General features: G+C 43.2%; 2 protein-coding genes and 1 long non-coding RNA gene across 7 annotated transcripts; 1 reads left to right on the top strand and 2 right to left on the bottom strand.

The window, feature by feature from the left end:
* Positions 1–250: 250 nt before the first annotated feature.
* CCDC117 (coiled-coil domain containing 117) lies at positions 251–10,597 on the bottom strand. Of its 2 annotated transcripts, XM_080650371.1 has the most exons (5): positions 10,236–10,597; positions 9,498–9,548; positions 6,405–6,629; positions 5,566–5,703; positions 251–3,163 (listed from the first exon to the last, which is right to left on the bottom strand). In XM_080650371.1, the coding sequence occupies exons 1-5, from the start codon at positions 10,415–10,417 to the stop codon at positions 2,926–2,928; spliced, it is 834 nt and encodes a 277-aa protein (XP_080506497.1). In that variant the 5' UTR covers positions 10,418–10,597; the 3' UTR covers positions 251–2,925. The 2 variants fall into 2 exon arrangements, with proteins under 2 accessions (XP_080506497.1, XP_080506498.1); XM_080650372.1 differs by lacking the exon at positions 10,236–10,597 and having other exon boundaries at positions 6,405–6,550; positions 9,498–9,524.
* A 32-nt stretch (positions 10,598–10,629) lies between these two features.
* LOC308238410 lies at positions 10,630–22,880 on the top strand. Its single transcript, XR_013959558.1, has 5 exons — positions 10,630–10,743; positions 13,661–13,789; positions 19,089–19,208; positions 20,576–20,760; positions 21,541–22,880. It is a non-coding gene; the product is annotated as an uncharacterized lncRNA (long non-coding RNA).
* On the bottom strand, positions 18,158–27,189 carry HSCB (HscB mitochondrial iron-sulfur cluster cochaperone). Of its 4 annotated transcripts, XM_080650236.1 has the most exons (7): positions 26,587–26,689; positions 26,207–26,309; positions 25,572–25,668; positions 25,164–25,253; positions 24,443–24,587; positions 24,159–24,206; positions 18,158–18,291 (listed from the first exon to the last, which is right to left on the bottom strand). In XM_080650236.1, exons 2-7 carry the CDS (start codon positions 26,236–26,238, stop codon positions 18,200–18,202), a joined length of 504 nt encoding a protein of 167 aa, XP_080506362.1. In that variant the 5' UTR covers positions 26,239–26,309; positions 26,587–26,689; the 3' UTR covers positions 18,158–18,199. The 4 variants fall into 4 exon arrangements, 3 of the variants coding, with proteins under 3 accessions (XP_080506362.1, XP_080506361.1, XP_080506363.1); XR_013959557.1 differs by lacking the exons at positions 26,207–26,309; positions 26,587–26,689 and adding an exon at positions 26,814–27,167 and having other exon boundaries at positions 25,159–25,253; XM_080650235.1 differs by lacking the exons at positions 26,207–26,309; positions 26,587–26,689 and adding an exon at positions 26,814–27,189.
* Positions 27,190–27,754: the final 565 nt, after the last annotated feature.

Raw genomic sequence — 27,754 nt, 5'->3', positions numbered from 1 at the left:
ACAACAGTAGTGAATTGCTAAGAAGAGTGGAAAGCATTCTAAGGGTTTTAGAAATGGCAAGACATAGTATGCCTGTTTTGTAAAGAGCTAATTCATTTATGAAACTTACCTTTAACCCAACATAATCATCTCTTCAGAATATATTTAAGCCCCTCACTGATATGAATGCTACTTCAAATACAATTTAGAGGAAAGCAAAGAAGTGATTGTTATATTTACTTAAGTACAGGAATACAAATATCTCAAAAAGTCCAAAACACTTAGGAAGTTTTATTGAAAACAATAAAATACAGAAACACCAGATTCTCTTTTTAAAGCAAAATTGACAGCATTTTCCAGAACTTTCCTAGTACTGCACCATTCTTATCACTATTAAAAAACAAAACCAAGTTCCAAATCCAAAATAATTAATGAACTTGCTGGTAAACATTCTTCTCATGGTTCTAGTTATTTTCCTAAATTTTACATTTGCACCTTTTCAAGAATGAGGGTTTTTTTATTTGATTAGTATTTGTGAGAACTGGACTTTCTTCATATTAATGTTTTTTAAAAAAATCCACACACCCTATTCAAACTCAGAGAAAATATACATTTGTTCATTAAAGCTCACCTGCTTTAGATAATTTTTCCTCTTCGTACATTAGCATAGAAAGCCAATGTTTTGATCCATGCTGCAAAAGCTGTACAAAATGAAAAGACGTTATTCCCCTAGGGAAACCTTAAGGCAAAAGCAAAATCTTATGCTATAAAAAGAAAAAAACAGAAGCATGGGGACTGTGGAGACGGCTCAGGTGAATAAGCACCACAAGGATGAAGACGATTTTAGTAAAAACGTATGCAAGAAGTTTAAAAAGGAGCATTAAACATCCCTTTTCCTGCAGAAATAATTGTCAGATAGCTTGACTCCTAAAACAAGTTCTGTTTTTAATAAACAGAATCGTAATTCTCTCCTATATTTGCCTAGGGTATCAGAGCCTTGTTTGGGGGCTCTTCTTTCCTCCTCATTACAGACCTTTGATCAAAGGCCTGCCCAACAATCCCTATAGAAGACAATCGTGTGTTGGGTGCTTCTTGGGAAAGCTGTTACCTCCCCTTCCACCCTAACACTGGGACTTAACTCCACATTCCAGGAGTTGCTTCATGTTTTTGGGTTGTAACAGAACAAGTTTTTTAACATGGAGATTTCTTTAAGGCTACAAACTTGACAAGTTGGTCCCATTAAACAATGACCTAAAGGCAGGAGTTTTTCAAATGGCATGAACCAGACACTTGCAGATTTCAGCAGAATACAGTTTACATTCATCTCTAAATCTGAGATTAAGAAACTATTAGCTGGTTTCCAACTGGTTTAAATACTGGTTTGAAGTTTGAATAATTTTATTGTGTAGACATTAAATGTTTTGTTTAAATATTAAACATTAAATCTTTTCCTGACTGTCCAGACAGAAATAGAGAGAGCAGGAACAAAAGGCAAGAGAAGAAACAGTCCAATAAACAGACTTGTGACTTCCACACCATCTGTAACAAGGGGAAGGATTTCAGCATGTGTTTCAAAAGGCCTGGGAGCTAGTTTCTAAAAAGTTACCTCTATACTTGGTATAAATCATGTTTTTTCTATACAAGGTATCTGATTCCTACAAAGGGAGAAGAAAACCAGAAAACAAAAAGAACTAGGGTGTTCTCCTGTTATGTGAGGAAAGGGCCAATATTACACTATTACACTCATTTAATAAGTTATAGTGAATATTCTGTAGCATTAAAGGAATTGTCATTTCACTTTGCACTACTGAGTCCTTGCCACACAGAGAAGTTCTTCCTGAGAAATAAAACACTTCAACCTTGGTTATCCCCAAAGGACACCTTGAGCTGGTTTACGTCTGAACACTGAACACTGAACACTGCCTGCTTGCAGGAAGCTATTCTCTACCAACGTTTAGGCTACTGCATAATAGTTGAAGCACCAGGCAAACTGGCTATTTCAGTAAATCTCAACATGGCTGCCCATATGTTCTCAGTTAATTATCCAGTCATTGTTTTCTAAATTAACATTTAAAACTCAACTTGCTCATCCAGGTACAACCTTCTTTTAACTACTGACGTTATCAATACTGGGCTTAGCTGATACAGCACTTCCTCAGGATTACCCTAGAGGTGCTTCTCCCAGAGCCAATTTGCACATGGGATACCACAATCTTTTCAATTATCCAAGTTAATTAAGTTGTAAACATCTCTGAATAGTTCGGTTTATCAATTATGCAAGGGAATCCAAGGAACTACAGTAACACAGAGCAAAAAAGCCTCAAAGGATAAACCTTTTCTTTGTATTTTCATTGCATTTTCAGAGGCAGAGAGGTGAGCCACAATGCTACGGGCTAATCAATTTAGCTACTTTGAACTGACAACTACTGTACAAGTTTCAGAGCCTCTATTAAATTTCTTAGCAATAGGCTTAAGCTACTGCTTTCTTCCCTCCTTCTCCCCAATCATAGTCACCACTGTAAACAGACTTCATATATACAGGTGAAGCTGGGATTCAACTGTCAGGGTTCAGTTGTAGTTAGCAGTACCCTTCTTTCTTAATGCATCTTTTTTCAACTCAAGAGTCTCAGTATTCTCCAAGTTTCTGAACAATGTGACAGATGATTTAAGTCACCCTTACACATGGAGTGTCTATACTTGCCTGTGCAGACTGTAACCTCACAAAAATAATACCTCTAGAAAATAGTTTTCCCTGGAGGCAAGCTTCCTTGGCAAAAAGTTGAATTTAAGAAATGGCTACCCAAAATTAGAGTCCCACCCCAAACCACAGGTGGAGATATTCTTGCACCCGTTTCATAACTTTCAAGTCCCTATACTATATAAGTAGGCTCACGAATAAACACATGAGCCTTCTAAAACTTGACAACTTTAGTATAGAAACACATTCTAGAGTTCCATCTCTTCTTCTGTGCAAGCAGCTGTCTCCAGACTATTGTAAATAGGCAGCCCTGTTTGCCGAGGTTCCAAGAACAGTTCAGTTCTCCTAGGGAAGGTGGTGTCAGTAGAGGCATGCTTAGCTTGGCTCTCTCTTGTGTAGCTCTTAGCATTAGATGACGGCTTTGGCTTATCAGAAAGGAGTTCAGGGAGAGGTTTCCAGAGCACAAGCTCCATGGAAGGACGGCTCCTAAGAAATAAAATACAGATTTTTATTAAAAATTTTAAGACATGAAAATAAAAGATACATGTTGAGAAGCTAGTCTGCTATCTAATATGTAGAATTACACTGAAAGCATCAAAAGAGATTTACTATAATAATGCAAAATAATTTCTAGAAAGGATATTCAAATACATAAAATTTTACAGTTCTGCATGCATTTTTAATCAAACCAACTGGCTGTACTGATGCTGTGATTAGAATATAAACATCCAATGTGAAAAATAGAGGCCCCTGATTTAATATAACTTTTTTTAGACAGAGTGAAAAGGAGAGAGGGGGGAGAGAAACATTGATGTGAGAGAGACACATTGATGTGTACTATCTTGTACTAACCTATTATAAATGAAAACGAAGCCCTGGACAAATATATTAAAAGTATCTCAGTATGCCCTTTGCTTAGTATAGCTATGAAGTATAATGTTGCCCGGCAGGTGTGACTCAGCGGTTGAGCGTTAACCTATGAACTAGGAGGTCATGGTTTGATTCCTGCTCAGGTCACATGCCCAAGTTGCAGGCCTGATCCCCAGGTGGAGGCGTGCAGGAGGCAGCCAATCCAGTGATTCTCTCTCATTATTTATGTTTCTCTCTCTCCCTCTCCTTTCCTCTCTGAAATCAATAAAAACATATTTTTTAAAAAGTGTAATTCTTTTTGCAGTAAGCCAAAATGATTATGTGCCCAATGCCTGTGTCTGCCCCCACCTAACCTCCTCCAGTCACTACTGGTTTGATGGTTTCTGGAGCCCAAAGGCAAGTAAAGCAAACTAAAACACAAACAATAAAGAATCTCTCCAAAGGCTAGCTTCTGGAAAACTACCAAGAGCAGAAAGTGCTATGTTTTAGGCTGGAGAGCCACGTGACCTGCTTTCTCTTGGCTAAACTATTTACCCATCCTCCGGGTTGGGTAGTTAATTATAAGCTCAAGTTAGGGGCTGTGATCTAACATCAAGCAGCGCTGAACCCACTATGGCCAAAGGGAGTAATGCTTCATCTACCTAGCACCACTGGGACTGGTACCCTAAGAGAATGGATCAGGTATATGCCACGTACCCTGATTATCAAGTCTCATGGAGGCCACACACAAATGGCACTTAGAACCTGCCTACAGCAGATGCCGAGGACTGGCGATCACCTAGGCTCAAGCATTACAAAAATTACCCAGCTATCATTAGCTCTTACGTTAATGAGCTCCAGGATGTTTTGCTTTTTAGGGTCTTATGTTTGCTTTCCAGTTTCCTCTCTTGTCCTCACACTATACTTTCTTTCTTTTTTATTTTTTTATTTTTTTTTTAAATATATTTTTATTGATTTGTTACAGAGAGGGAGGGAGAGGGAGAGAGAGTTAGAAACATCGATGAGAGAGAAACATCAATCAGCTGCCTCCTGCACTCCCCCCACTGAGGATGTGCCCGCAACCAAGGCACATCCCCCTGACCGGAATCGAACCTGGGACCTTTGAGTCCGCAGGCCGACGCTCTACCCACTGAGCCAAACCGGTTAGGGCACTTTCTTTCTTTTTTAAAAAAAAATATATTTTATTGATTTTTTACAGAGAGGAAGGGAGAGGGAGAGTTAGAAACACTGATGAGAGAGAAACATCAATCACTGTTTCCTGCACACCCCCCACTGGGGACGCGCCCACAACCAAGGCATCGAACCCGGAATCGAACCCGGGACCCTAGAGTTCGCAGGCCTACGCTCTATCCACTGAGCCAAACTGGTTAGGGCCTCACACTATACTTTCATTACTCACTACAAGTGTTTGTTCTCTCACTAGCTGTTTCTGTGTTTGTACTCTCATGATCTAGGAAACCAGAAAAATGAAACTGTGCCTGAATTAGGGGCATAATGGTGCTTACAGCTAAAGGCCTGACAGGCTATCCACACTATAAGACAAACATATGAGTTTTGATTTGTAATCTTTGTGATAACTCTCTTTTCGGACTGCTGGAAGATATTTTTTTATTTGTTTCCTAGGTCTTGATAGTGTTCCTGGATAACTGAGAAGCCAGGTAAACAAGAGGTTTTGAAATGTGGATCCTATGTCCTATTACAAGAATTTAAGAGAATGGGCTCTTTCTTGCCAATCCTCCCATTCCCAAATAGAATGCAGTGCGTTTCAGGACTGTATTCAAAGAATCCAAGGGTTAAGTAGGCAAAGCAGCCACTCCTGCATTCTTCAAACTTTTTCTTGCAGAGCATTTTGCTCACTCCAATGAACTAAAAAGGTCTGGACTAAACACAAAACCTACTGTTCTTGCCCTTGGCTGGTGATCAGGAGGTGAAGAGATGGCTAGGATAGGATAGGCAATGTCTAGAGACACTGGGTTTTCAAGATCATATTTAAATGGAAACCAGGAACCAAAACTTACATGGACTCAATCATTTTCTTTGTAAAGACTTCATCAAATTCCCTCTTCAAACCTGTTTTCATAGCATCAGAAAGGACAAGACTGGGGAGATGGTTAACATTTCTGTCAGCTTCAACTTCTTCATCTTCGTCAATTATTCTAAATAAAGGCAGCAGAAGCAGAGAAAAAAATTTATTTAGTCAAACTATTATATATTCCAGTAATTGGAAAAAAAATGAAAATATAAGGATAAAAGTAACAGGTGCTATAGCAAAAGGTCAAGTAAAACATGAGGCTATACATGAGTGAAAAAATTATACACAGAATAGTTACTCAACATTTCATTTAAGTTTTATATTAGATGCAAAGTTGAAGAATGTGTCCCTGGCCCCAGCTAGTTTGGCTCAGTGGCTAAAGCATCAGCCTGCAGACTGAAGGGTCCCAGGTCTGATTCCGGTCAAGGGCACATGCCCAGGTTGCAGGCTTGAACCCCAATAGGGTCATGCATAAGAGAGCCAATCAATGATTCTCTGTCATCATTGATGTTTCTCTCTCTCTCTCTCCCCCTCTCCCTTCCTCTCTGAAATCAATAAAAACATTAAAAAAAAAAAAAAATGTGTCCCTGACTCTCCCATAAACCAAAAATGAATATTCAGAGATAGTAAGTGAAAAAATTCTGTACAGTTCTGTAAGAGCTTACTTTAACATTTAATATGTACATTTTGAGTTCCCTTATTTTTACAGTTTCTCTAAGAGGTTGAGGATCAAGGTATCATTAAATGATGAATTAGACTAGCTTAAAAGAGTAGAGACATTACATAGGAACAACAACAAGCCCGTTACATACGCTGCCCATTTACCTGTCCTCAATTTCCTGAAGCCTCCTTCTGGCAACTTCACACTGTGGTTCTCCAGTTGTCTGATCCATTTCTTCACAAATAACATCTAACATGCCAGGTGCAGAAAGGCCACTAGTGCATGGATTTACTCCATGACCCTCTCTGTCCTGATGTGCACAAAGAATCCAGTCATTAGGACCAGCACAGAGCCCTGCTTCAGTTAGCCTTTTCTTTCTTACTGGGCAACTGGAAAAAAAATTTTTTTCAATGAAAATCCTGAATATAAATGAAATGTAGATCATCCCTATCTCTCATCAAATTCTTATATGAAAAAACTCTAATAACTTTTGACAGTGTGTGTTTACAAGATGGAAAATCACGCATTTTCTTTTCTGTCATTCTCACAGCCTCCTTGAAATGTTTTCTTCTACTGCTCTCTGCCAAACTAAGCTGTACCTACAAGATTTTGCTTTGTAAATTATAAGTGTACAATGTGGAAACTTAAAGTCATTCCTATTTATTTGGCTCTGGATAGGTCAAGTGGGAGTAAGGAACCAAAAGTCACAAAGCAGCAGTTCAGCACCAGCCATATTTTGTCACATTGCTGCTGCTCTATCAAACTGGTCACATGAGAAGGTGGTCTGTAGGCATCCCATATTCCCTTATGGCCAAAACATATGCCTCATCAGGTCTGTTCCAAGTACTACAGGTGCTGATGCTGCTGCTGATTTCTTGGTCCTCTCCAAAATGCCATACTGTCAGTTGGCTCTATGAGTTCTTGAGTAATGAGATACACCATTCCCCTACCTTCAAACATAAACTATCTTTACTTCCTTGAAAATTTTCTATTTCGTAGAGACCTTAGAGTTCATCAAATCCAAATTCTTTGTTTTGCACATTTGGAAACTAGGATCTAGGAAAACTTAAGTACTCCCTCCAAATGTCATATACAACAGAATTACATGTTGGGCACCAGACAGACCCACCCTAGAGCCCCTGAATCCTACTTCTGTGCCATTTTCACTAAAACTGCCAGCCTCCTTAGAGAAGTTCAGCTGTTCAAACTCTTACCATGAAGCAGATTTGCAAGCACTATATTACCAGTTTAGTTGAAAGCTGTATGGCAACTAGCCCTGTTCTATTTCAGTATTTAGGCCAAAAGTATTTCATGGTCTGGGCATCAGCAAGTGCAATCTCAAGACCAGAACACCTTGTATATGTTTCCTGATGTGCACATGTACATACTCGGGAGGGGAACTGGTGGGTTAAAAGGTACATATGACTTCAACTTATTAGATAATACCAACCTGTTTCGCAAAGTGCTACACTAAGTTACATTCTCATCCATAGTGTTAGAGAGTTCCTGAGGCTCCATGACCACTCCTATATCATTGTGGCTTTAATATGCACTCCCCTAAAGACTGATGAGGTTGAACATCTTTTCATTTGGCTGGTCATCTGGATATCCTCTTTTATCGCAACCACCCCACTGACTGCCTATCTATGAATACAATTTTTGCCTATTAGATCATAAAATTTAAAAATACAGATGTGGTGAGAAGATGGAAAAACAGACATTTCCATTGCTATAAAGAATATAAATTGACAACTCTGGTTCCAGCATGGCTCAGTGGTTGAGCATGGACCTATGAACCAGGAGGTCACAGTTCGATTCCTGGTCAATTCCCAGTTGGGCCACATGCCCAGGTCGTGGGCTTGATCCCCAGTCTGGGGTGTGTAGGAGGCAGCTGATCAATGATTCTCTCTCATCATTGATATTTCTATCTCTCTCCCTCTTCCTACCTCTCTGCAATCAATAAAAAAAAATATATTTTTAAAAAGTATTTAAAAATTCTTAAAAAAAAAGAAAAGAAATTTAAGACCCAGCAATTTCCCATCTAGGAAATCCATTCACCTACTTGCAAATATATATGAAGAATTTAGTTCTATGCCCTGGCCGGTTTGGCTCAGTGGATAGGCCTGCGGACTGAAGGGTCCCAGGTTCGATTCCGGTCAAGGGCATGTACCTTGGTTGCCGGCACATCCTCAGTGGGGGGTGTGCAGGAGGCAGCTGATCGATGTTTCTCTCTCATCGATGTTTCTGACTCTCTATCCCTCTCCCTTCCTCTCTGTAAAGAATCAATAAAATGTATTTTAAAAATAAGAATTTAAAAAGAATGGCCATGTGCTAAGCCAAATAAGCCAGTAAGAGAAATACAAGTATCATAAGATCTCACTCATGTGGAATCTAATGAACAAAATAAACTGATATACAAAAATAGATCCAGAGACACAGAAGCATGGAATAGACTGGAATGTCAGAGGGAAGGTGGGAGTGGGTGGGAAGAGATCAACCAAAGGACTTGTATGCATATATGGAAAATCCATGGACACAGACAATAGGGTGGCGAAGGCCTGGGGAAGGAGGGGTGGGGGAGGGGACATATGTAATAATTTCAATAATAAAGTTTTAATTTTAAAAAAGTCACCTTAAAATTCAATCTTTCTTCACATGCAAAAAAAAAAGAAAAAAAAAGAATGCCCATGTTAGTAATAGCAAAAAATTAGAAATAACTTGTAAATCCATCAACAGGATACTGATGATACCTAGCCTTACAAAAGGAATTAAGTAAATTCTATGTGCCTATAGGCAACAAGCTACAAGAAAGTAAAATGAAAAGATTATTGTGTTGCACAGTGTAAACAATATATCTTCTTACTAATGAAAGCATATACAGTGAAAAGTGTGTAAGTTTTTTATAATTATCTCCCAGAGGAGATAAAGGAAACAGTTAACAGTGGTTGCCTCTGGGGAGAGCTGTGAGCTTGGAAGGTAAGACTTTTAAATATGTATCCTTTTACACATTTGGAATTCTTTCACTTTGTGTGTGTAATAATATTCACATGGTCCAAAATTCAAACTTTACAATCCGAGAGTGAGCGGTTTCCAGACTCTGCCAGCCACACGGTTACTTTCTCCAAAAGCCAACCACAGCCACCCATGTTATTACTAGTTCCCGTGCCTCCTTTCATCTTTGCGCTGGAAACAAATAATTAAGGACATAAACTAGAGTAAATTCAATGACAAGCGAATAAATGGCACCTGAAACTTACTCATCATCTTCCTGCTCTAGCTTGTGTTTCTTTTTGCAGGGAACGGAAACACTGTTGAAACAAAACAAACAAACAAACATCAGTTTCCGGAAAAAAATACATGGAGCTTGTGCTTTCAGCATCCACTCTTTCTTGCTCCAATAAGCTTCCTACCCCGCACCGTACCCGGCTGTCAGTCCTCTTCCCGGCCCAGTGGGACGGACAGACAGGTCACAAGGTCAATCAGGTAAACGTGAGGAAGTCCTGACCTAACCAGCGATGATCAATCTAAACTTCCACTCTGTCACGGTCATGGGAGATACATTGGGGCCGACCCAGGAAGGGGACATGTATGCGGGACAGGCACCGCGATAAGCACTTTTATTTCCAAGATCTCCCTTGGAGGACCCATTTCTGCCTCACTTTGCAGAGGAAGCAGCTGACTGTCCGAGAGGCACTGAAAGTTGTTCGCATCGGCGGCCGCGCCGTATCTGAAAGCGGAGCGAGTCGGGGCCCCGCCGAGGGGACACCAGGCTCCAGATGGCCCGGACTCGAGCCCGGCCCGACCCGACCCGGTCGAGTTGGGGAAAGTCGTCTCACTTCCCAGAGGTGCAGGCGGGCCGAGGTCCCAACGCGACCTGCGGCGACTTACAGTTACTGTCTTTGTAGATCAGTTTCCTCATCCGTAACCTGGGGCTTAGAAGCCTCCCGCGGAGCGAGAGCCCGGCCCACCCACCCCGCGCCTGTCGGGCTCCCTACCGTCCGCGCGCCGGGCTCCCGCCCAGGTTATTCGGAGAAACTCGGGGTCCCGGCCGCGGGGCCAACTCGGCACCGTCCGACCCCGGCGGGAAGGCCCGGCCGGAGAAGGCTGGTGGCGGCTGCAGGAAGTCCGAGCCGCCGCTCAGGGGGAGGCCGCTGAAGGGCCGACCGAGTGCGGCCATGGCCGGGGAGACGAGGAGGCTGCGTCCGCGGCCCGGGCCGCCCGCGTCCCTAGGCCCGGCAGCTGCAGCCACAGCGATTGTCGAGAGGTGCCCGCCTCTGAGCCCGCTCTTGACCTCACGTCACGCCTTCTAGAACCCTCCACCCCGGGCCGCCCAGGGGCACGCTGGGATTTGTTGTGTGTGGAGAGCGACTGCCGCAGGGAGTTCTGGGAATCGCAGTCCTTGGGACTACAAACAAGATGGCTGCCTTGTTTGAGCCGGCTAACGCTTGAGGATGGCTCTGTCAGGCTTTGGTATGACCTAGGTTGGAATCCTCACTTCACAAGGTATGCAATCCGTACCTCAGTTTTCTCAGTAGTAAAACCCGATCATAATAGTACCTATCTTTCTAGGGTTGATGGGAGAAGTAAATGAATTAAACATATAGAGCCTTTGGAATCTCTTCTCAGCACATGGTACAGATTCATTAAATATCAGCCATTAATTCCTTCTATCCTATCTAATAAAAAGCTAATATGCAAATTGCCCCCTTGACGGGGCATGCAATCAGGAGTTTGACCAGGGGGCGGGGCTGGCTGGTCAACCTTCTTCGGCCCCTCCCCCCAGCAGGCCCAATCTCGGGGCCCTGCTGGACCCCACCCATGCATGAATTTATGCACCGGGCCTCTAGTGTTTTAATATAAATGAAGTCGGTGATGCCTTAGAGGGAACAGCAGGGAGGGTCAGTAAAGACCTCAGAGCGCTTGTGAAGTCTTCCAGCCTGGGGCATCCAGAGACAGGCTTGCCAAAGGGGCTAGCAGAGTTGGTCAACCCTAACCACTGATTATGTCCTACTTTTCCCACCTCAGGGAATGGCACCATTGTCCAGTCTGAGTTGTTTGTGCCAACGTCAATGCCCAGCAGCCAGAGACCACCAAGATCGTATCTATAATGGAACAAAGATGTGTTTATTGACTCTCGTAAGGGCAGCTTTTTATAGGATTTGGGCTGCCTAGGGTGATTTGGAGGAAGGTTCAAGAAAGCAGAGCTTTGCTCTGGAATTCATATTGTCAGGAAGCAGGGCTAATTCTAGTCCATCTTTTCTAGGAGGGGTGAGGAATGAAGGTAGGCTATACCTATAATTGATAAAAAAGCAAGTTCTTCATATTAGCCAGGATAGGGGGATATTGGTCAACTTGTGGTTTAAACAATGTGCATATTGTTGTGTGTATTCAGATATGATTATGAAGTACTCTTGTTTTTATCTTGATCCATCAAAGTCACATCTCAGACCTTGTTTGATGTTGACATTCTGAGAAGCTGTTTAACAGAAAGACACCAAATCCTACCTTATAGCAGCAGGCCAGTATCAGCTGTCAGAAGATGCTTCTCTCCTAACCAAAAATCTAAGTATCATCCGTGCCCCTTTTGTATTCCCCCTTGTATTTAATCAGTTAGCAAGTCCTATCGGCTTTATTTGTGAAATGCTTCCAGGTTACCGTTCTCCATTCCCATTGCTCTCATAATGGTCTAAGAAAAAAAAATGAATGAACCTATTTTGCCTAATGTAAATAATGGATTAGGTTTAAATTTTCTTAGTGGCATTTACAATCCAGTTTTGCCTCCCTTAGTTAACATCCTATTTATCTCCACTGGATTTAAAAGGTAGTCTCCTGGCTGGCTGGCACTCGTGGTTGAGTGCCTACCTATGAACCAGGAGGTCACGGTTCAATTCCTGGTCAGGGCACATACCCAGGTGGCGTGCAGGAGGCAAGAGATGATTCTCTGTCATCATTGCTGTGTCTATCTCTCTCTCCCTCTCCCTTCCTCTCTGAAATCAATTTTTAAAAAAGGGAGTCTCCTGGGGGTCATTTCTACAAATGGCCACCTCATTCCTCACTTAAAAAAATATCCTGCTAGATGATGTTATATACACATAAAAATATGAATTTATAAAAAGGGATTCCTACTCTCTATATATTTTCTGAAACTTTTTTCTATATTTATTGAATGCCTATCCAGATTCATTCTTTCATTCAGAATTCTATACCAGGCTGTATACCCCTTATCAGGCAATGTATTAGAATTAATAATTTATTAGGTACTTCCTATTTGTAAGTGCTTTTTGCTCAGAAAAAGTCAAGTATTTCTCACAGTACCTCTAAATCGGATGCTTTTATTACTCCCATTTTACAGATGAGGAAATTGAGGCGAGTTATGATTCCCAATTCCCTCAGCTGTAAGTAAAGGAATTTAACCCTAGATCATAAAAGTACTGGTGTATTATGGCTACTAGTTTGAAGAAGAAAAAGTGTGTATATGAGAACAAAAAGGAGGATGTAATATGTAAGCAGGAAATGTTGTGTTAAGGCAGTGGTTCTCAACCGTTCTAATGCCGCGACCCTTTATTTTATTTTTTTATTTTTTCAAACATATTTTATTGATATTTTACAGAGAGGAAGGGAGAGGGATAGAGAGCCAGAAACATCGATCAGCTGCCTCCCGCACACCTCCCACTGGGGACGTGCCCGCAACCAAGGCACATGCCCTTGACCGGAATCGAACCCGGGACCCTCCAGTCCGCAGGCCGACACTCTATCCACTGAGCCAAACCGGCCTCTGCCGCGACCCTTTAATACAGTTCCTCGTGTTGTGGTGACCCCCAACCATAAAATTATTTTCGTTGCTACTTCATAACTGTAATTTTGCTACTGTTTTGAATCATAATGTAAATATTTGTGTTTTCCGATGGTCTTAGGCGACCCACATGTTGAGAACTGCTGTTGTAGAGCCTAAGACCATCGGAAAACACAGACATTTACATTACGATTCATTAACAGTAGCAAAATTACAGTTATGAAGGAGCAATGAAAATAATTTTATGGTTGGGGGTCACCACAACACGAGGAACTGTATTAAAGGGTCATGGCATTAGGAAGGTGGAGAACCACTGTGTTAAGGCATGGGAGTTTTTCATTATTATTTTAAAGCACATTTTATTTATAACTGCATTAGTGCTTATCTCTAACAAATACTTTTCCAAAAAAACATAATTCCAATGCTATTATCGTGCCTAACAAAATTAGTAATAATACTTTAAAATCATCTATTCAGTATTCATATTTTTCCAAGTGCCCCCAAATGTCTTTTTATAGTTGGGTTGATGGCATCATGATTCAACATTGCATTGGATTTGCCTATCTCTTGAGTCTCCTTTACCCCCTGTCTGCTTTCTTCCTTGTTAATTATTTGTTGACTCACTAGGTCATCTGGACATTGTCATTGTCATCATGAGTACTGATGGTGGCGATGAGGCCTCTTCACATGACTCCTCAGGTCCAAGGGAGCCTGGAGTAGAAGAGAAAGGACATGGCAGATACTGCCACCTGCTTGGTAAGCACAGTCCCAGTGGGTGGTAGCTTCCTCTTGTAAGCAAGCAGGACTCTGCGGAAGAACTCGGGATGTCAGTACTATCATGACCCAGTTCATTATCTCTTGCCTGCTGGAGCCTCCTAGCTGTTCCCTTTGTTCTGCGCTTGCCCCTCCAGCCCATTAGCCACAATATGGCCAGACATATTTGTCCACCATGCAACCCGATGTGCTCCTCCCCTGCTTTAAACCCTTCCCTAACTCCCTGTGACCCTTGGGAGAAGGTCCAACCTGCTTCAGTGTCCACATTCCTTCAAGATCCCTCACCTTCCCACCTCCCCAGCTTTATATCTCCCCACTCCCCACCTGATTATCTGCATCTAGCAATTTGGATTTTTCTTCAGTTTTCTATTGAATTTCTCTCTTTTCCTCTCTCTTACCTTGAAACTTGGATACATTTATCCTTCTCCCTGCTAACAACTGCCATCTTTTACATCCTAACAGACCTTTCCAGTGTATCAAATGTTTGTGGTGCTTTTGGAGCCAGAAGAAAGGAACTTTTGTAGATTGCAGACAATGACAAGTGGTCCTATTTTCAAGTCTTGGAGTACCTAATGCAATGTATTCTGCCAAGAGCAGGCTTGGAAATAGAAAATGAGGGATTTTCACAGGGCTCTTTGGGGTTAACAGCAATGAGAATGCCCACAGTGTTACTTGTTTCCTTGGTGCCCGTGACGGGGGCAGAATAAATGGGCAATTGGATGGAGCAGTGAACCCTCCCCTTGTTTCCATATTGTCCTGAGGAACAAAAGAAGGGGCTCCTGTACACATTCTTGGCTATTTATTACACTTTGTTCTCACAGCTCTCACATGTGTTTAAAAAGATAAAACTGGTCCTAACCGGTTTGGCTTAGTGGATAGAGCATCGGCCTGCGGACTCAAGGGTCCCGGGTTCGATTCCGGTCAAGGGCATGTACCTTGGTTGCGGGCACATCCCCAGTGGGGAGTGTGCAGGAGGCAGCTGATCGATGTTTCTCTCTCATCGATGTTTCTAACTCTCTGTCCCTCTCCCTTCCTCTCTGTGAAAAATCAATAAAATATATTTTAAAAAAACAAAAAAAAGTAGACTCAAATTACTAAAATTAGGAATGAAAGAGGGAATTATAAGTGAATACCTTGTACAAATATATGCCAACAAATTAGATAATTTAGATTAAGTGGATAAATTCCTATCCCAGCTGGTGTGGCTCAGTGGTTGAGTGTTGACCTATGAACCAGGAGATCACAGTTCAATTCCTGGTCAGGGCATATGCTAGGGTTGTGGACTCGATCCCCAGAAAGGTGTGTGCAGGAGGCAGTCGATCAATGATTCTCTTTCATCATTGATGATTCTATCTCTCCTTCTCCCATCCTCTCTGAAATCAATAAAAACATATTTTAAAAAAATGGATAAATTCCCAGAAAAACACAAAACTGATTCAAGAAGAAATGTTCACAACAGCTCTGAGATAGGTACTATTATTATCACTATTTTAAAGAAGAAACGAAGCTTAGCACAACGATGGACAGCAAATGAGTAGCAGAGCTAGGATTGAAACCCAGGTGTACTGGTCAGCTCAGGCTACCACGGCAAAATACCGTGACTAGACGGCTAAAATAGCAGAAATTAATTTTCTCGGGGTCTGGATGCTGGAAGTCCAAGATACAGGTGCCACTTCCGGGGAGTTTCCGTTTCCCGGGGGGAGTCTCTTCCTGACGGATACACGGCAGCCTTCTGTCTGGCTTTTTCACAGGGCCTTTCCCTAGCACATGAATGTGGGTAGAGTGAACAGGGAGCTCTTTCTAAGGACACTGAACCTATCGAATTATGGCCCCACATTTATGATCTCATTTAACTTTAATAACTTTCCTAGACCGAAACCGGTTTGGCTCGGTGGATAGAGCGTCGGCCTGTGGACTGAAGGGTCCCAGGTTCGATTCCGGTCAAGGGCATGTACCTTGGTTGCGGGCACATCCCCAGTGGGGAGTGTGCAGGAGGCGGCTGATCGATGTTTCTCTCTCATCGATGTTTCTAGCTCTCTATCCCTCTCCCTTCCTCTCTGTAAAAAATCAATAAAATATATTTAAAAAAAAAATAACTTTCCTAGAGGCACCATCTTCAAATACAGCCACACTGGGATAAGGGCTTCAACATAGGCATGGGGTGGGGGGCGGGATACATTACACTTGGTCCATAACACTATGCCCGTTTGACATGGGCAGACAGTCTCAAATTAGTCCAGACCTCTGATTTGTTCTGACACTAGATTAGGAATGATGTGGCGATGGGAGGTGGGTGCTTTCATTTGCTTCACTGAGCCAGAAACTTTAATCCCAATGGGGCTGCTAACCTCTTAGATGTCTGGAAGCACACCACCCATAGGGCTTTGTCAGGGAACACATGAAAGTGTTCTGGCTTTAGAAGTCCAGCTAAACGGAAGAGTTTAGAATAAAAGGGAAGGTTTTAGAAGGGGGCGGGGCGAGTAATCCCCTGACTCAGAAGCCATGACTCAGAAATAAAGTCTTTTTTATTTATTCCCCCAAGTCAGAAATGATTTGCTGGAAAGCCCAGTGACCTTTCCAGTTGATGGTACTAGGTAAGGGAAGTTTCTCTGAAGTTCCTCCAGAGATGTCATTTGAGGCAATATTTATCTGATTTCCTTTTGTGGTCAGATTGTTTTGGTCCTGATCATTGTTCTGAACAAGGAATAAAGATGGTCGATGAAAGTATATCAAACACTCCTTTCATCTCCTTTACAGAAGAACCCAATTTAACCAGGACATTTGCTTGCATTGTAATTATTTACTTAAAGGAGACAAGTAACTCATTCTCCTTGTAAATTGTGAGGGGTTAGAGATTGTACTGATATCCCAAGTACCATTAAGCAGACAGCGGTTGTGGTCCATTTTCCTTCAGAAGATCCATAAATCCTCAAATGTTACTGGGTATACCTGGATCAGGATTCAGAAGATACGAATTTTTAGACAAGGACGAGGGAGGATGCGGAGGAGCTGCAGCGTTAAGCTCTGGTAGTATGGAAACCATGGTTCAGAACCCTGAAATTTTATTTTATTTTATTTTATTTTAAACATATTTTATTGATATTTCACAGAGAGGAAGGGAGAGGGATAGAGAGCTAGAAACATCGATGAGAAACATCGATCAGCTGCCTCCTGCACACCCCCCACTGGGGATGTGCCCGCAACCAATGTACATGCCCTTGACCGGAATCGAACCCGGGACCCTTCAGTCCGCAGGCCGACGCTCTATCCACTGAGCCAAACCGGTTTCGGCAGAAACAAGCAATTTTAGTTATAAACAAGCAATTCTCTCCAAGAGCTTGACTATTGTTTCCTGGAATTTAAAATCAGAATTTTCTATTTTAATCTTCTTTGATCCAGAGACTTAAAAAATACTTTTTTTGTTTTGTTTTGGAAATGAATCAAGTACTAAAACCGAATTTCCAACGATCCAAAAGGGGAAGTGGAGTTGCTTCAGGCTGGGTTAGAAGAACATGGAAATCATGACAAGAGATTGTCAACTGTCCAGAGAAATTAAAAGTGCTTTACCTCAAGGTGGAGCTGCAGATGTGGGTAGTGTTTAATACCAGACTGATTCTTGATAATATTAACCACATTTGGAAATGTAGGCCAGAGACCCTTAGGCAGCTTTGCATGTTACCAAACAATGCCCTGAGGGCCATGCTGACAAGAGGACCATCACAGAAGGTCTAGCCATCAGGAAGCTGTGGCTCAGGGCGAAGGTTTGCAAGCCCATGGGCCAGTCTAGTCCAATGCCTGTTGTGTGAATAAAGTGCTACAATGCACGTTGAGTTGTTACAACAGAGGCAGTATGGCTACCTAAGCCTAAAATATGTACTGCCTCTCCTTTTGCAGAAAGAGTTTGCCAAACCCTCCTCTAGGGCCGTGGTCGGTAAACTGCGGCTCGCGAGCCACATGCGGCTCTTTGGCCCCTTGAGTGTGGCTCTTCCACAAAATACCACGGCCTGGGCGAGTCTATTTTGAAGAAGTGGCGTTAGAAGAAGTTTAAGTTTAAAAAATTTGGCTCTCAAAAGAAATTTCAATCATTGTACTGTTGATATTTGGCTCTGTTGACTAATGAGTTTGCCGACCACTGCTCTAGGGCCTCAAGTCGGCCCCATCCCCACCTCCTCATCTATTGGTCTAGTTAGGGGCATGGTGTGTCAGCATCACATAAAAAATTGACCACTCAAACTCTGGCTAGGCTGTTTCTGCTGGCATGACAAACTTTGCCATCCATTAATGCTTGAGCCACGTGTTAATAATTAAGATGATATAAGTAGTTAAAGTATATCTAGCAGAAGCCAGAAAAGAAATAAATAAGAACTTTATTTTTAAAAAAATCAGCAACAATTAGAGGGGAACCATCTTTAACTTGATCTTTTCTTCTACATTTGAAAAGTATCTCATCTTTGTTAAAATTTCCTTGGCTTTTTCAAAATCATCTGAAATAAACAGAGACATTAATGTGAGACTTCATTTCAAGGCAAGAATAAAACTAAGTCTATTGATTAAAGAGCTGGATTAAAGTTGAGCCCCCACCTCTGTAGAGCTGGGCAAGTTCATCCATGTTGTAGCATGTGTCAGAACTTCCTTTTTAAGGATGAATACTATTCCATTGTATGGATATGTCATATTTTGTTTATCTATTCAATTATTGATGGACACTTGTTAGCTATTGTGAAAAATCCTATGAACATGGGTATCGACAAGAATTATGTCCTTGACCGAAGTCTAGCCAGACCCTCTGAACTCTCTTCTCGAGTAGGCCTCAACCTTGACCTATACTAACATATGATAACATAGCTTCTAGTAAGTCAAGGCCACATCCCTAGGATAATCCTACCTAGACCCTCTTAAAATGCCTGCCCGAGTAAATTCAAGGTAAGAACTTACTACTTATTGCAGCCAATACGCAAAGCTAGGGTCCCTGATTCCCAGGGAGGGTAGGAGCCCACCTTCAATAAGTGCCCGTTAGCAAACCCAGGTGGGTTTCACATGGATCAATTCCCCAGCCGCCACCACTTCCTGCCTTGGAATTTTTCACTTCCCAGATCCTACTGACCTCCTGTGCACCACCACCCCACTTCCTCATTCTCCCTTTAAAGTGCCAGTCACGAACTGTAGTTGAGGTTAGTTCCCAGTGGCCTCTTTTCCCTATTGCAATAGTTATCACTGATTCAAATCTGTACTTGGCACTTTAACTAGTGTCTGGCTTTGTTTCTCGTTGACGGTTATCCAGCACCGTGACCCGGATCTGGACTGGAAACACCATCGAACCCTTGGTTGTAACAGCCAGACCTTTCAACCTGCAGCGGCCCTGGTCAAATCTCCCGTCTGATGCTTATGTGGGTGCCTGGTGGTGAGTACAACTCCACTTCTCCCGACAAATGTCCGAAGCACAGTGAAGACAGATTTGGATTCTTACAATTCTGAGTAGACTCTCTGAAGCTGGGTTAGCGTCCCAGGCTTCTTTTGAAAGGTATCCCCTAGATTCTGGGCTAGAATCCTTTCTGGCTCCTCGTTTCCAGCGAGGATTGGCTCCCAGGCTGAATTTTTTTTTTCCTGGCTCCTTGTGAGGCCTCTTTGTTCTCTCTGAGTCAGCTCCTCCAGGAGAACTTCTCAGTCCACGGAAACCTCCCTTCTCCAACTCCTGCTGACTGTACGTCACCATGGTGCTGTGTCCATTTCTTAGATCGTCTGACTTTCCTTGGGAAATTTTGTGGCTCTTTGGGAGACTTAAGATCTCCTCAAACTATCTCCTTCAAGACCTCTCCTTCCCATCACCCCCACTCCTCCTTCCTCCTTTACCACTTGCCATCTTCGCTTTAGCTCCCTTACACAAAGCTGGGGTCCGTTTCCCAGGGAGGGTAGGAGCCAACTTCTGATGTCGAAGAAAAGATACTTAATTTTTCCTAGGTCATATTTGTATGGTAAAACGTTATTACTTCAGAAACTGTATACTTCATCGAAATTTATCAATGCCACCCCTATCCATAATATGTCTTGGTGAAATGTTATTCATCAAGTTATTTTAAAAATGTGTATGTCACAGAAACAACCAAATTTCCTTGTCAGTTGTGTTCTTTTTAGAATGAACTTTCATCAGATCTGTAAGTATGGTCACTTTAATTCAATCTTTTGCTATCCACAGAGAGTTGTTGTTTTACTCTGATGCTTTCCTAAAAGATTCTGCAACCAGCTACAGGCCAGACCACTTGTGTTTTAACAAAAAGGGACTGACTATCTTGAAGATTCATGAGAAGGGACTGTGCCAAGTACTCAGGAATACAGGCTTCTGATGGCATTGCTTAATAACTTTGAAATCAAACCAATAAACTAAATCAGAATTTCTAAAAGCCACTGGGTTCATAAAACTGCTAACCCAAGATTAAGTAGAATAAAATTAATTACATGGGATGGAGTAAACTGATAAAGAATGACTACAACTTTTTACATATTTTGTTTGAAATTTTGCTGGCTCCTAAATGCTCTATTTTCCAGATGTAAGAAAATTCCGTTCTGTTTTCTCTTCAGCTATCTATGGCTCATAAAATCTAGTAAATTTTATTTTTCTAAACAAAGTTAAAACATTTATCTTGTGCTCCCTGCCTAATCCCTTAAAAAATTGGTAACTATTATGGAGTATTCTTATTTTCATAGCAATATAGTTATTTGTTCATTGTTTTTGAGGTTTTGTTCAATAAGAATCTGTCCTCTTTGTCATAGATCATAATTGAAAACACCAGTTATATTATGAACGCTTTGGCTGGAATGTCATATTTGAAAATGATGCATAAAATCAGAGATGACCAGACAATTTCAGGGAACTACGGTTGACTCTTTGGAGCCACTGCTTACAAAGCCCTCTTGAAAAAACTGGCCTGGTGTCTGGCTGAGAGTTCACAGACTAGGTAAGTAAGGGAACTTCCTGGAGAGTCCAGGAAGCTCAGGGTATTTGGGTGACCTTGAGAAGAGAGGAGCTCACCCACCGAACAGGAAGCCTGATGGAGGCGTCTTGGCTCGACTCCCTAGCACGTGAGAGGCTTTTAAAGCCCCACAGCAGATTCCTTATGAAAAGTTCCACAGAGAAAACCTAAAAGGTCCGTATGATCGATTATCGTTCTTGTTGGAGTTACATAAATGATCAGGTCAAACCTAATGAAACTAGAACTATTTTGTACACAAGAATAATCTTTATCTCCGATGAAAAAAGAGGGGGGTGACTGTGGAGATAAATTTTGTTTCAGTGGGAAAGTATAACACACTCTCGTGGGTTATCAGAATCGAGATTTGTTGATTGTCTTTGAGGTTCTGTTTACCTGTAAATGAAACTGAATCCTACCACCTTACACGTTTTGTCAGCCCTTACCAAACCCTCAATTCTCCTAGTTTTCCTCAATATCTGGCCACAACTCTGCAAACTTATGTTTCCTTTTTAAAAATATATTTTATTGATTTTTTACAGAGAGGAAGGGAGAGGGATAGAGAGTCAGAAACATCGATGAGAGAGAAACATCGATCAGCTGCCTCCTGTACACCCCCCACTGGGGATGTGCCCACAACCAAGGTACATGCCCCTGACCGAAATCGAACCCAGGACCCTTCAGTCTGCAGGCCGACGAAATATCCACTGAGCCAAACCGGATAGGGCAGCAAACTTATGTTTCCAATTTTTCTCCTTCCCTCCTGAGCTGGTGTCCCTCAGAAGTAAAGGCTGACCGCCTCGATCCCTACTGGGACTCCGGCTGTCCTGTAGCTGTCCCTTTCCTCCGGGACCCGAACAAGTCCTCCAAGCCGAAGCCTGATAACGTAGCGCTGCTGGCAGGCACACGGGCCACCCAGAAAGCCCGCCAGAACTCCCGCCTCTTCCATGCTCTGCTCTGGCCAATAACCACGACTGTGACAAGGATGCCTATGCCATCACCATAAACCATCAACCAGGAAATCCATCAGATTGCCACTGCCACACTCACGTCACCATCTAAAGATGCTTAAGAGTTCAACGTCTTCTCGAGTGGCTGCACTACGGACTCAGAAACTGGGCTTATAGTCTGCTCCAACCAGTAATCTTTTTCTTTTTGTTTCCATAGAGATGCTCCTCATTAAATATCTGGTCCCTCACATTATTCAGCCAATGTCCTATAACTACCATCTCAACAGATGCTTTACTAGTAGCTGGTCCTCGATAAACAAAAGGTGATTAAATGAGAAATGGATTTATACTGTTCAGAGTAAAGAAGGTATCTCTTTTGCTGTCCTTCTTACTGTTTGGTCCAGCCAACACCTGCAGAGAGGGCCCTGTCTCCCAGGTTCTGTGGGAGGGTAGGAGACTAACTTTGATTAGTGCAATGAGCAAACCCAGGTTGGTTTCACATGGACCACCTCTCCCCTTCCCACGTTTGGGAATTTTCCACTTCCCTGACTCTACTGAGCCCCTGTGCATTCCCTCCCTATTTCCTCATCCTCCCTTTAAAATGCCCAGTCACAAATGGCAGTTGAGTTTAGCTCATGCTAGACTCTTTCCCTATCGCGATAGTTATTACTGATTCACATCCATCCTTACCGCTGTAACTGGTGTCTGGCTTTATCTTTGACAGAGCACAAATCTCTCTTCGAGTCCCTGCTGTTAATTCGGTAGATATATATCCAGAAGTGGAATTGCTGGATTGTATGCTAATTCTATTTTTAACTTTTTAGGAAATGCCATTTTGTTTTTTATAGTGGCTGCACTATTTTACAGTGCACAAGAGTTCCATTTTCTCCACATTCTTGCCAAAATGTTTTATTTTCTGTTTTTTTTTGTTTGTTTGTTTTGTTTTTTTACAGTAGCCATCCTAATGTGTACGAAGTGGTATCTCATTGTGGTTTTGATTTTCATTTTCTTCAGGATTAGTGATGTCTGAGTACATTTTAATGTGCCCATTGGCCATCAATATATGTTGTTTGCATTTATATTTTTTATTCTGTTGTTTGCATCTATTCTGACATAGATGTTGTTCTGTTATTATTTTTAAAATTGCACTTACACATTATTCTGTCTCAAAATTATATTTTATGATAAAAAATGAAAGTACACAAAGGCACAACAGGAGCTGGGGGTGGGCCCTGGTGGAACACGATCTGACCATCCTAGCCTGTGGGTTGGGCGACATGGGTTTCAGGCAGACACGCAGGGTTCCCGCCTTTTCTGCTGTTAACCTATATTTCCCACCGTCTTTTTAGAGACCCTCCCTGTGTGTGCTTCTCAGAACCAACTCCTTCAGTTCCTGCAAAGTAGGCAGCACACGTGTAAGCCTATCCCTTTGGCCCAGGCTGACTGACTGCACTGGACTGGACATCTGGGCCAATCAAATTCCCTCTCCCAGAATCTAGAGTTGGGTCTAGGGGACTCCAGTCAAATGGTGAAAGGCCTTGTTCCTATAAGGTAATAGGCCAAGGAGGACTAAAGAGTCATCCCGGTGGGAAAGGCCCCTTTGGGGCACCAGATACCAGTAAGGAGGCAGACAGAAGTGGTTTTTAGAGAGGAGAAGAGGATGGAATGAACTGCCAGGGGCGCTGAGTCCAGCACCAGTCTTAGTTCCAGACTGCTTTCTGCTTCCCAAGTCCTATCCCCACAAAAGCTCTTATCACACTGTCCTATAATGACAGGGACTTTCTCTTTGGATTCTGGGAGGTAGCCCCGATTCCTTACAATAACTTCCCTTTATCTGGGCTCCCCTGAGTGGCTTTCTGCTTCTTGCATGCCAATGAACTCTAAGCTAAAAGGCCACGGTTCTCTTAGTTAAAGGGTGGCACCAGTCAGGAATGGATGGAAAGGTGGTTCTTGCTTAAAAACAGCTAGCAATGGATAGAGCCCCTTCACTCTGAGAGCCAGGCCAGTGCGGACAAGGATGAACATTCCACATTGTGACTTCGGCAGAGCTCTGCCCTGGGTTTCTTCTCTTGGACCCCGCAGAAAAAGGGGTGTGCAGGCTTTGCCAAATGCTGAATGTGCAGCCTTGTCCTCAGAATCTACCTGTGTGGGTTTCAGCCCACATCCCTCATCTTATCTTCTACTTGTTAAAAGGGAATGAAAGCACTTTCTCTCATCCAATCTTTCACTGGCAGATCACTGTTTCTGGCACGCAGCTTGTTTTCCCAGCAAGACTGTGAATTCTAAAGGCAAAAATGCACTCTCAGCTCTATTTAATACCTTCCCATTAAACCATCATTAATGGGTATATAATAGCTACTTGTTGAACGGATGTTTATATCTCAGTGCTTACAATTTCTTTCCATATTTGAGAAAGTGAAGAAATGAAGACAATACCTTGTTCAAAAGCTCTGCTCAAATTGTCAGTCAATTCTTTCAGTTTAGCTGGAAGAGAAAACCATTATCTTAATTTTTCTATTTAAATAGGCTCATGGTATGAAGACAAGGCTGCATTCCAGAGAGATAGGGATGTTACAGATCTAACCTGCAGACAAAATTGGTTTCAGTATACTCAAGAAAAAAAAAAAAAATCCCTGAATCATTTATATTCATTTTTCACTTAACCCGGAAATGAACTCAAAATAGCAATAAAATGCATTTGCTGGTATTTCATCTTTTACCTCTGACAATAGATTCAAACTCGTTAATGGCAGCTTCACTTTGAGCTTCTGCGAGTTTTTCATTGATATCCATTATTTCCATGAGGAATTGATTGTCCATTTTATAATCTGTTCCTTCAGGAATCTCTACTCCATGGAGCTTTAGCTATTGGGGCATAAAGCAGGCGAAATAAGTATTGTCCAAGAAACTATGGTCAACATCATAAATCCTACTCACCCTTCTGAACAGAACACCACTCAGGGAGAACTTGGACTTTCCTAGTAATGAAAGTGTGAGGGCAGCGTGTTGGAAACTTACACTGAGAAAGGAATGCTTGGATGGGATACTTTTCTGCTACTTAGAAGTGTGTGACCCTGGGGGAGTCACTCCTCCACTTGTGAGTTTGAACTACATATTTGTAAAGATTCTATTAAATCCTAAAATTCGAAGGTATTCACCTCTGCCCTTCCCTCAACACCCCCAAATTACTTTCCTAACAGCCATCATCATCCAATCCTTGAAATTTATAGAAAATGTTTTTGTTTTGTGTTTTTTTAAATGCAATTGGGCAAGTAAGATTTACAGGCAATATCCAGAGAAAACTATACTCCTGTAATATCTTTGGGTCCCAGGACCGGCCCAGGGCTCAAGCACTCCTTTGACAAATATAGGGAGTAACTGTCCCTCAGTGCAATGAACACCAGGTAAGTCACACATACAAGGGTTGGAACATCACCTTACAAGGTATAGTCCCCTGCTCAGGGGGGCCAGAAGGGTCTTGTAGGCGTCATTCACCAGGGTCGAATGCTTCTCTGAGAAGTCCTTTTCAGTCTGTTAGTGGAGATGAAGATAGTCTTATTATCATCCAAGTCAGCCATCTTACAAGAACAAACTGTTTCATAAAACACTGATGGGCAGGAACCTAAGGACATGGCCAAAGTGGGACTGCGGGATGAGCTGTATTTATTTTCACCTGATGGGTTCTAATTCCGCCGAACGGGTCCAGGGCCTGGCTGGCTAGGGTCTGGCTGTCACAGGGTGGAGCCAGCTGTCCAGCTCTGTCCCTGATAATCCATCACCACAAGGCCACTGCCACCCACCCAGAATGCACATGTGTTTGGGTGTGATTAAGAGTGGCCCATACACTACCTGAGACCTCTGGCCGAAGAAATCTGGGTGGACAAGACGCTGCAGTTGCTGGTACCTATGCTGGAGCTTTGCAGTATCAACATTGAAGGACCGTTTGCTGGAAGGAAATCGGGAGATGAAATTCATGCATCAAATATGAATAGATTTGTGTACTATGGGCCTAGTTCCTGTCCCCAGGGAGGAATAGGCAATAAACATGCAACAGTGATAATTTCCAAAAGTGGTAGGTTCTGCGAAGAGAAAACAGAACAGGGTCAGAGAGAGGGGTAGGTGTGGTGGACAAGGAGCTGCATTTGAGCTTCGACCTGAATGATGATGATGAGTAATCAAAGATCCTAGGAAAGGCTTCAACATTGCATTAGATTTGCCTGTCTCTTGAGTCTCCTTGACTCCGTTTTCTTCCTTGCTAATTAAGGAAGAAAGCAGAGGAAGCATGCTAGCTTGGCACCCATGAGGAACTTAAAAAGGTTACTTTTGTTCCTGCGGCCCATCGTAAGTGCTCAAGGACTGGTTGAACGGATCATTATATCTCAATGCTTACAATTTAACCGCGGCCCAGAGTTAAGGGGAAGGGGCATTGCCGGATCCCACCCTATCTTCCCCAAGGCCACGGTCCCTTCATCTCAGTCACCCACCTTGTTTTAATCCAATCCCCTTTGCTTTCCATTCCCACATCCTGCCCTATAGCGTCAGTTTAGCTCTGCCTAAACTTCACCACCTCTCCAAGCTCCTCAAGACCTTCGGAAGAAAACAGGAAAAACACCCATTTCTCAGATCCTCTCCCTCTCTAATTCTCATTCCCTTGGACTCCGCCCACAATATTCCCCCCCCCCCCCGTTTTTACTCTCTTATCTTGGATTAACACCCCAGTTTCGTTCTGACCTCATCCCTCAAGTCTCCTTTCTGTAAGGCCCCTCAAGTAACCCTTTCCTCAGGCCCCGCCCCTCAAGTCTCCCTCCGGCACTCAATCTCCCCTAACTTTACTCCCCACCCCTCCAGGGTTCCCTTCACAGACATCTCCATCCCTTAAAGCCCTTTCCTCAGGCCTGCTCTTTGTTTTCCTCTTTTTTCGGTCACACCCTATCCTCCATTTCCCCAGGCCCGATCACCCGGTCTCTAGGGTTCCGCCCACCTATCTAACCGGTCCCACCTTCTTCTCTAACCAGATCGGCCCTTCCCTCTCCCACGCCAGCTCCTGGCGTCTGTCTCGCCCAGCGCGTTTCCCGAAACCGCCTCCCGTACCAGTCCATAAGGCTGAAGTGGTCTCGAGTGGGGTCAGGTGGCTGCAGCGCCCGGCACTGGGGGCAGAAGAACCCGTCCTCCCGAATGGGGCCCCCGGGGCCGCCGCAGTTCCAACATTGGGGGGAGCTGCTTCCTGCTAGCGACGGAGCATTGCAGCTTAGCGGTCTCCTTCCGAGGACCCCGGTCGGCCACAACCCCCACACGCGGGGCAAGGCCCCGGTCCTCCCGCCCCACATCTGGCCCGCGGCGTCACCTGTCCGGGGTAAAACGGACGAGAGCCGCGGACAAGACTACGCTGCTGATTGGCTGGAGAGCTGAAGGGGCAGGATCACTCGGGGGAAACTTGGATTCTTAGTCCCGCTCTACGTCTTAAACTACAACTCCCAGCAAGCAGCGAGGCCACGCTTGGACGGCCACTTCCGCTGCTCCTCATTGGTCCGGCAGAGGCGGAGGGGTGTTTTGATTGGTTGAGGGTGGAGTTTGTATCTGTTTAGCGCCACGCCGCTAGCTGCAGCTATAGTGAGTGTGTGGCTCCAGGTGGGCTCACGCGGTGAGTGTTCGTGGGGGAAACGTCCCTTGTATGTCTGGGGGTTCGAATCCCGTCCTTAGTGTCTTAATGTGAGCTGAATTTCCCGAGCCTTCTGAGTGTCCTCTTTTTGAGCTCGGGCCGGGAGGGGGGCGGAGAAGGAGACGAATGCGTGGGCGACTCTCTTCCTTTTTTGTAGATGAACTTGTAGATGAACTTCCAGGTGAAGTTCATTTCCCGTTTGCTTACAAGCTGGAATTGGCTCAGACTTGCAGGCTAAGCAGCAACAAAGCTGTGTTCTTCCTGTAAGTGTTAATAACTATTACCGTACTTTAGGTTCAATCTCGAATATACCTGTTGAGAACCCACTCTCAGCTGCTAGGGGCACTGCTGGAACTGGAAACACAGTTCCTGG

This window comes from Plecotus auritus, assembly GCF_963455305.1.
Source record: "Plecotus auritus genome assembly, chromosome: 13".
In the NCBI taxonomy this organism is placed as follows: Eukaryota; Metazoa; Chordata; class Mammalia; order Chiroptera; family Vespertilionidae; genus Plecotus; species Plecotus auritus.
Note: the sequence above shows the minus strand (reverse complement) of the source record. Positions and strands in the feature narration are given on the sequence as shown.

Excerpts from the sequence above, each read along its gene's own strand:
- HSCB (XM_080650235.1), bottom strand. The coding sequence starts at position 27,049 with ATGTGGGGCGGGAGGACCGGGGCCTTGCCCCGCGTGTGGGGGTTGTGG. Across the intron at positions 25,254-25,571 it reads TCTTCGGCCAGAGGTCTCAG|ACTGAAAAGGACTTCTCAGA; the intron begins GTAGTGTATGGG and ends CTCCACTAACAG. Across the intron at positions 24,207-24,442 it reads GTTTGAATCTATTGTCAGAG|CTAAACTGAAAGAATTGACT; the intron begins GTAAAAGATGAA and ends TTTCTCTTCCAG.
- CCDC117 (XM_080650371.1), bottom strand. The coding sequence starts at position 10,417 with ATGGCCGCACTCGGTCGGCCCTTCAGCGGCCTCCCCCTGAGCGGCGGC. Across the intron at positions 5,704-6,404 it reads CTTCAGGAAATTGAGGACAG|AATAATTGACGAAGATGAAG; the intron begins GTAAATGGGCAG and ends GCCTTTATTTAG. Across the intron at positions 3,164-5,565 it reads AAGAAAATGATTGAGTCCAT|GAGCCGTCCTTCCATGGAGC; the intron begins GTAAGTTTTGGT and ends TTTATTTCTTAG.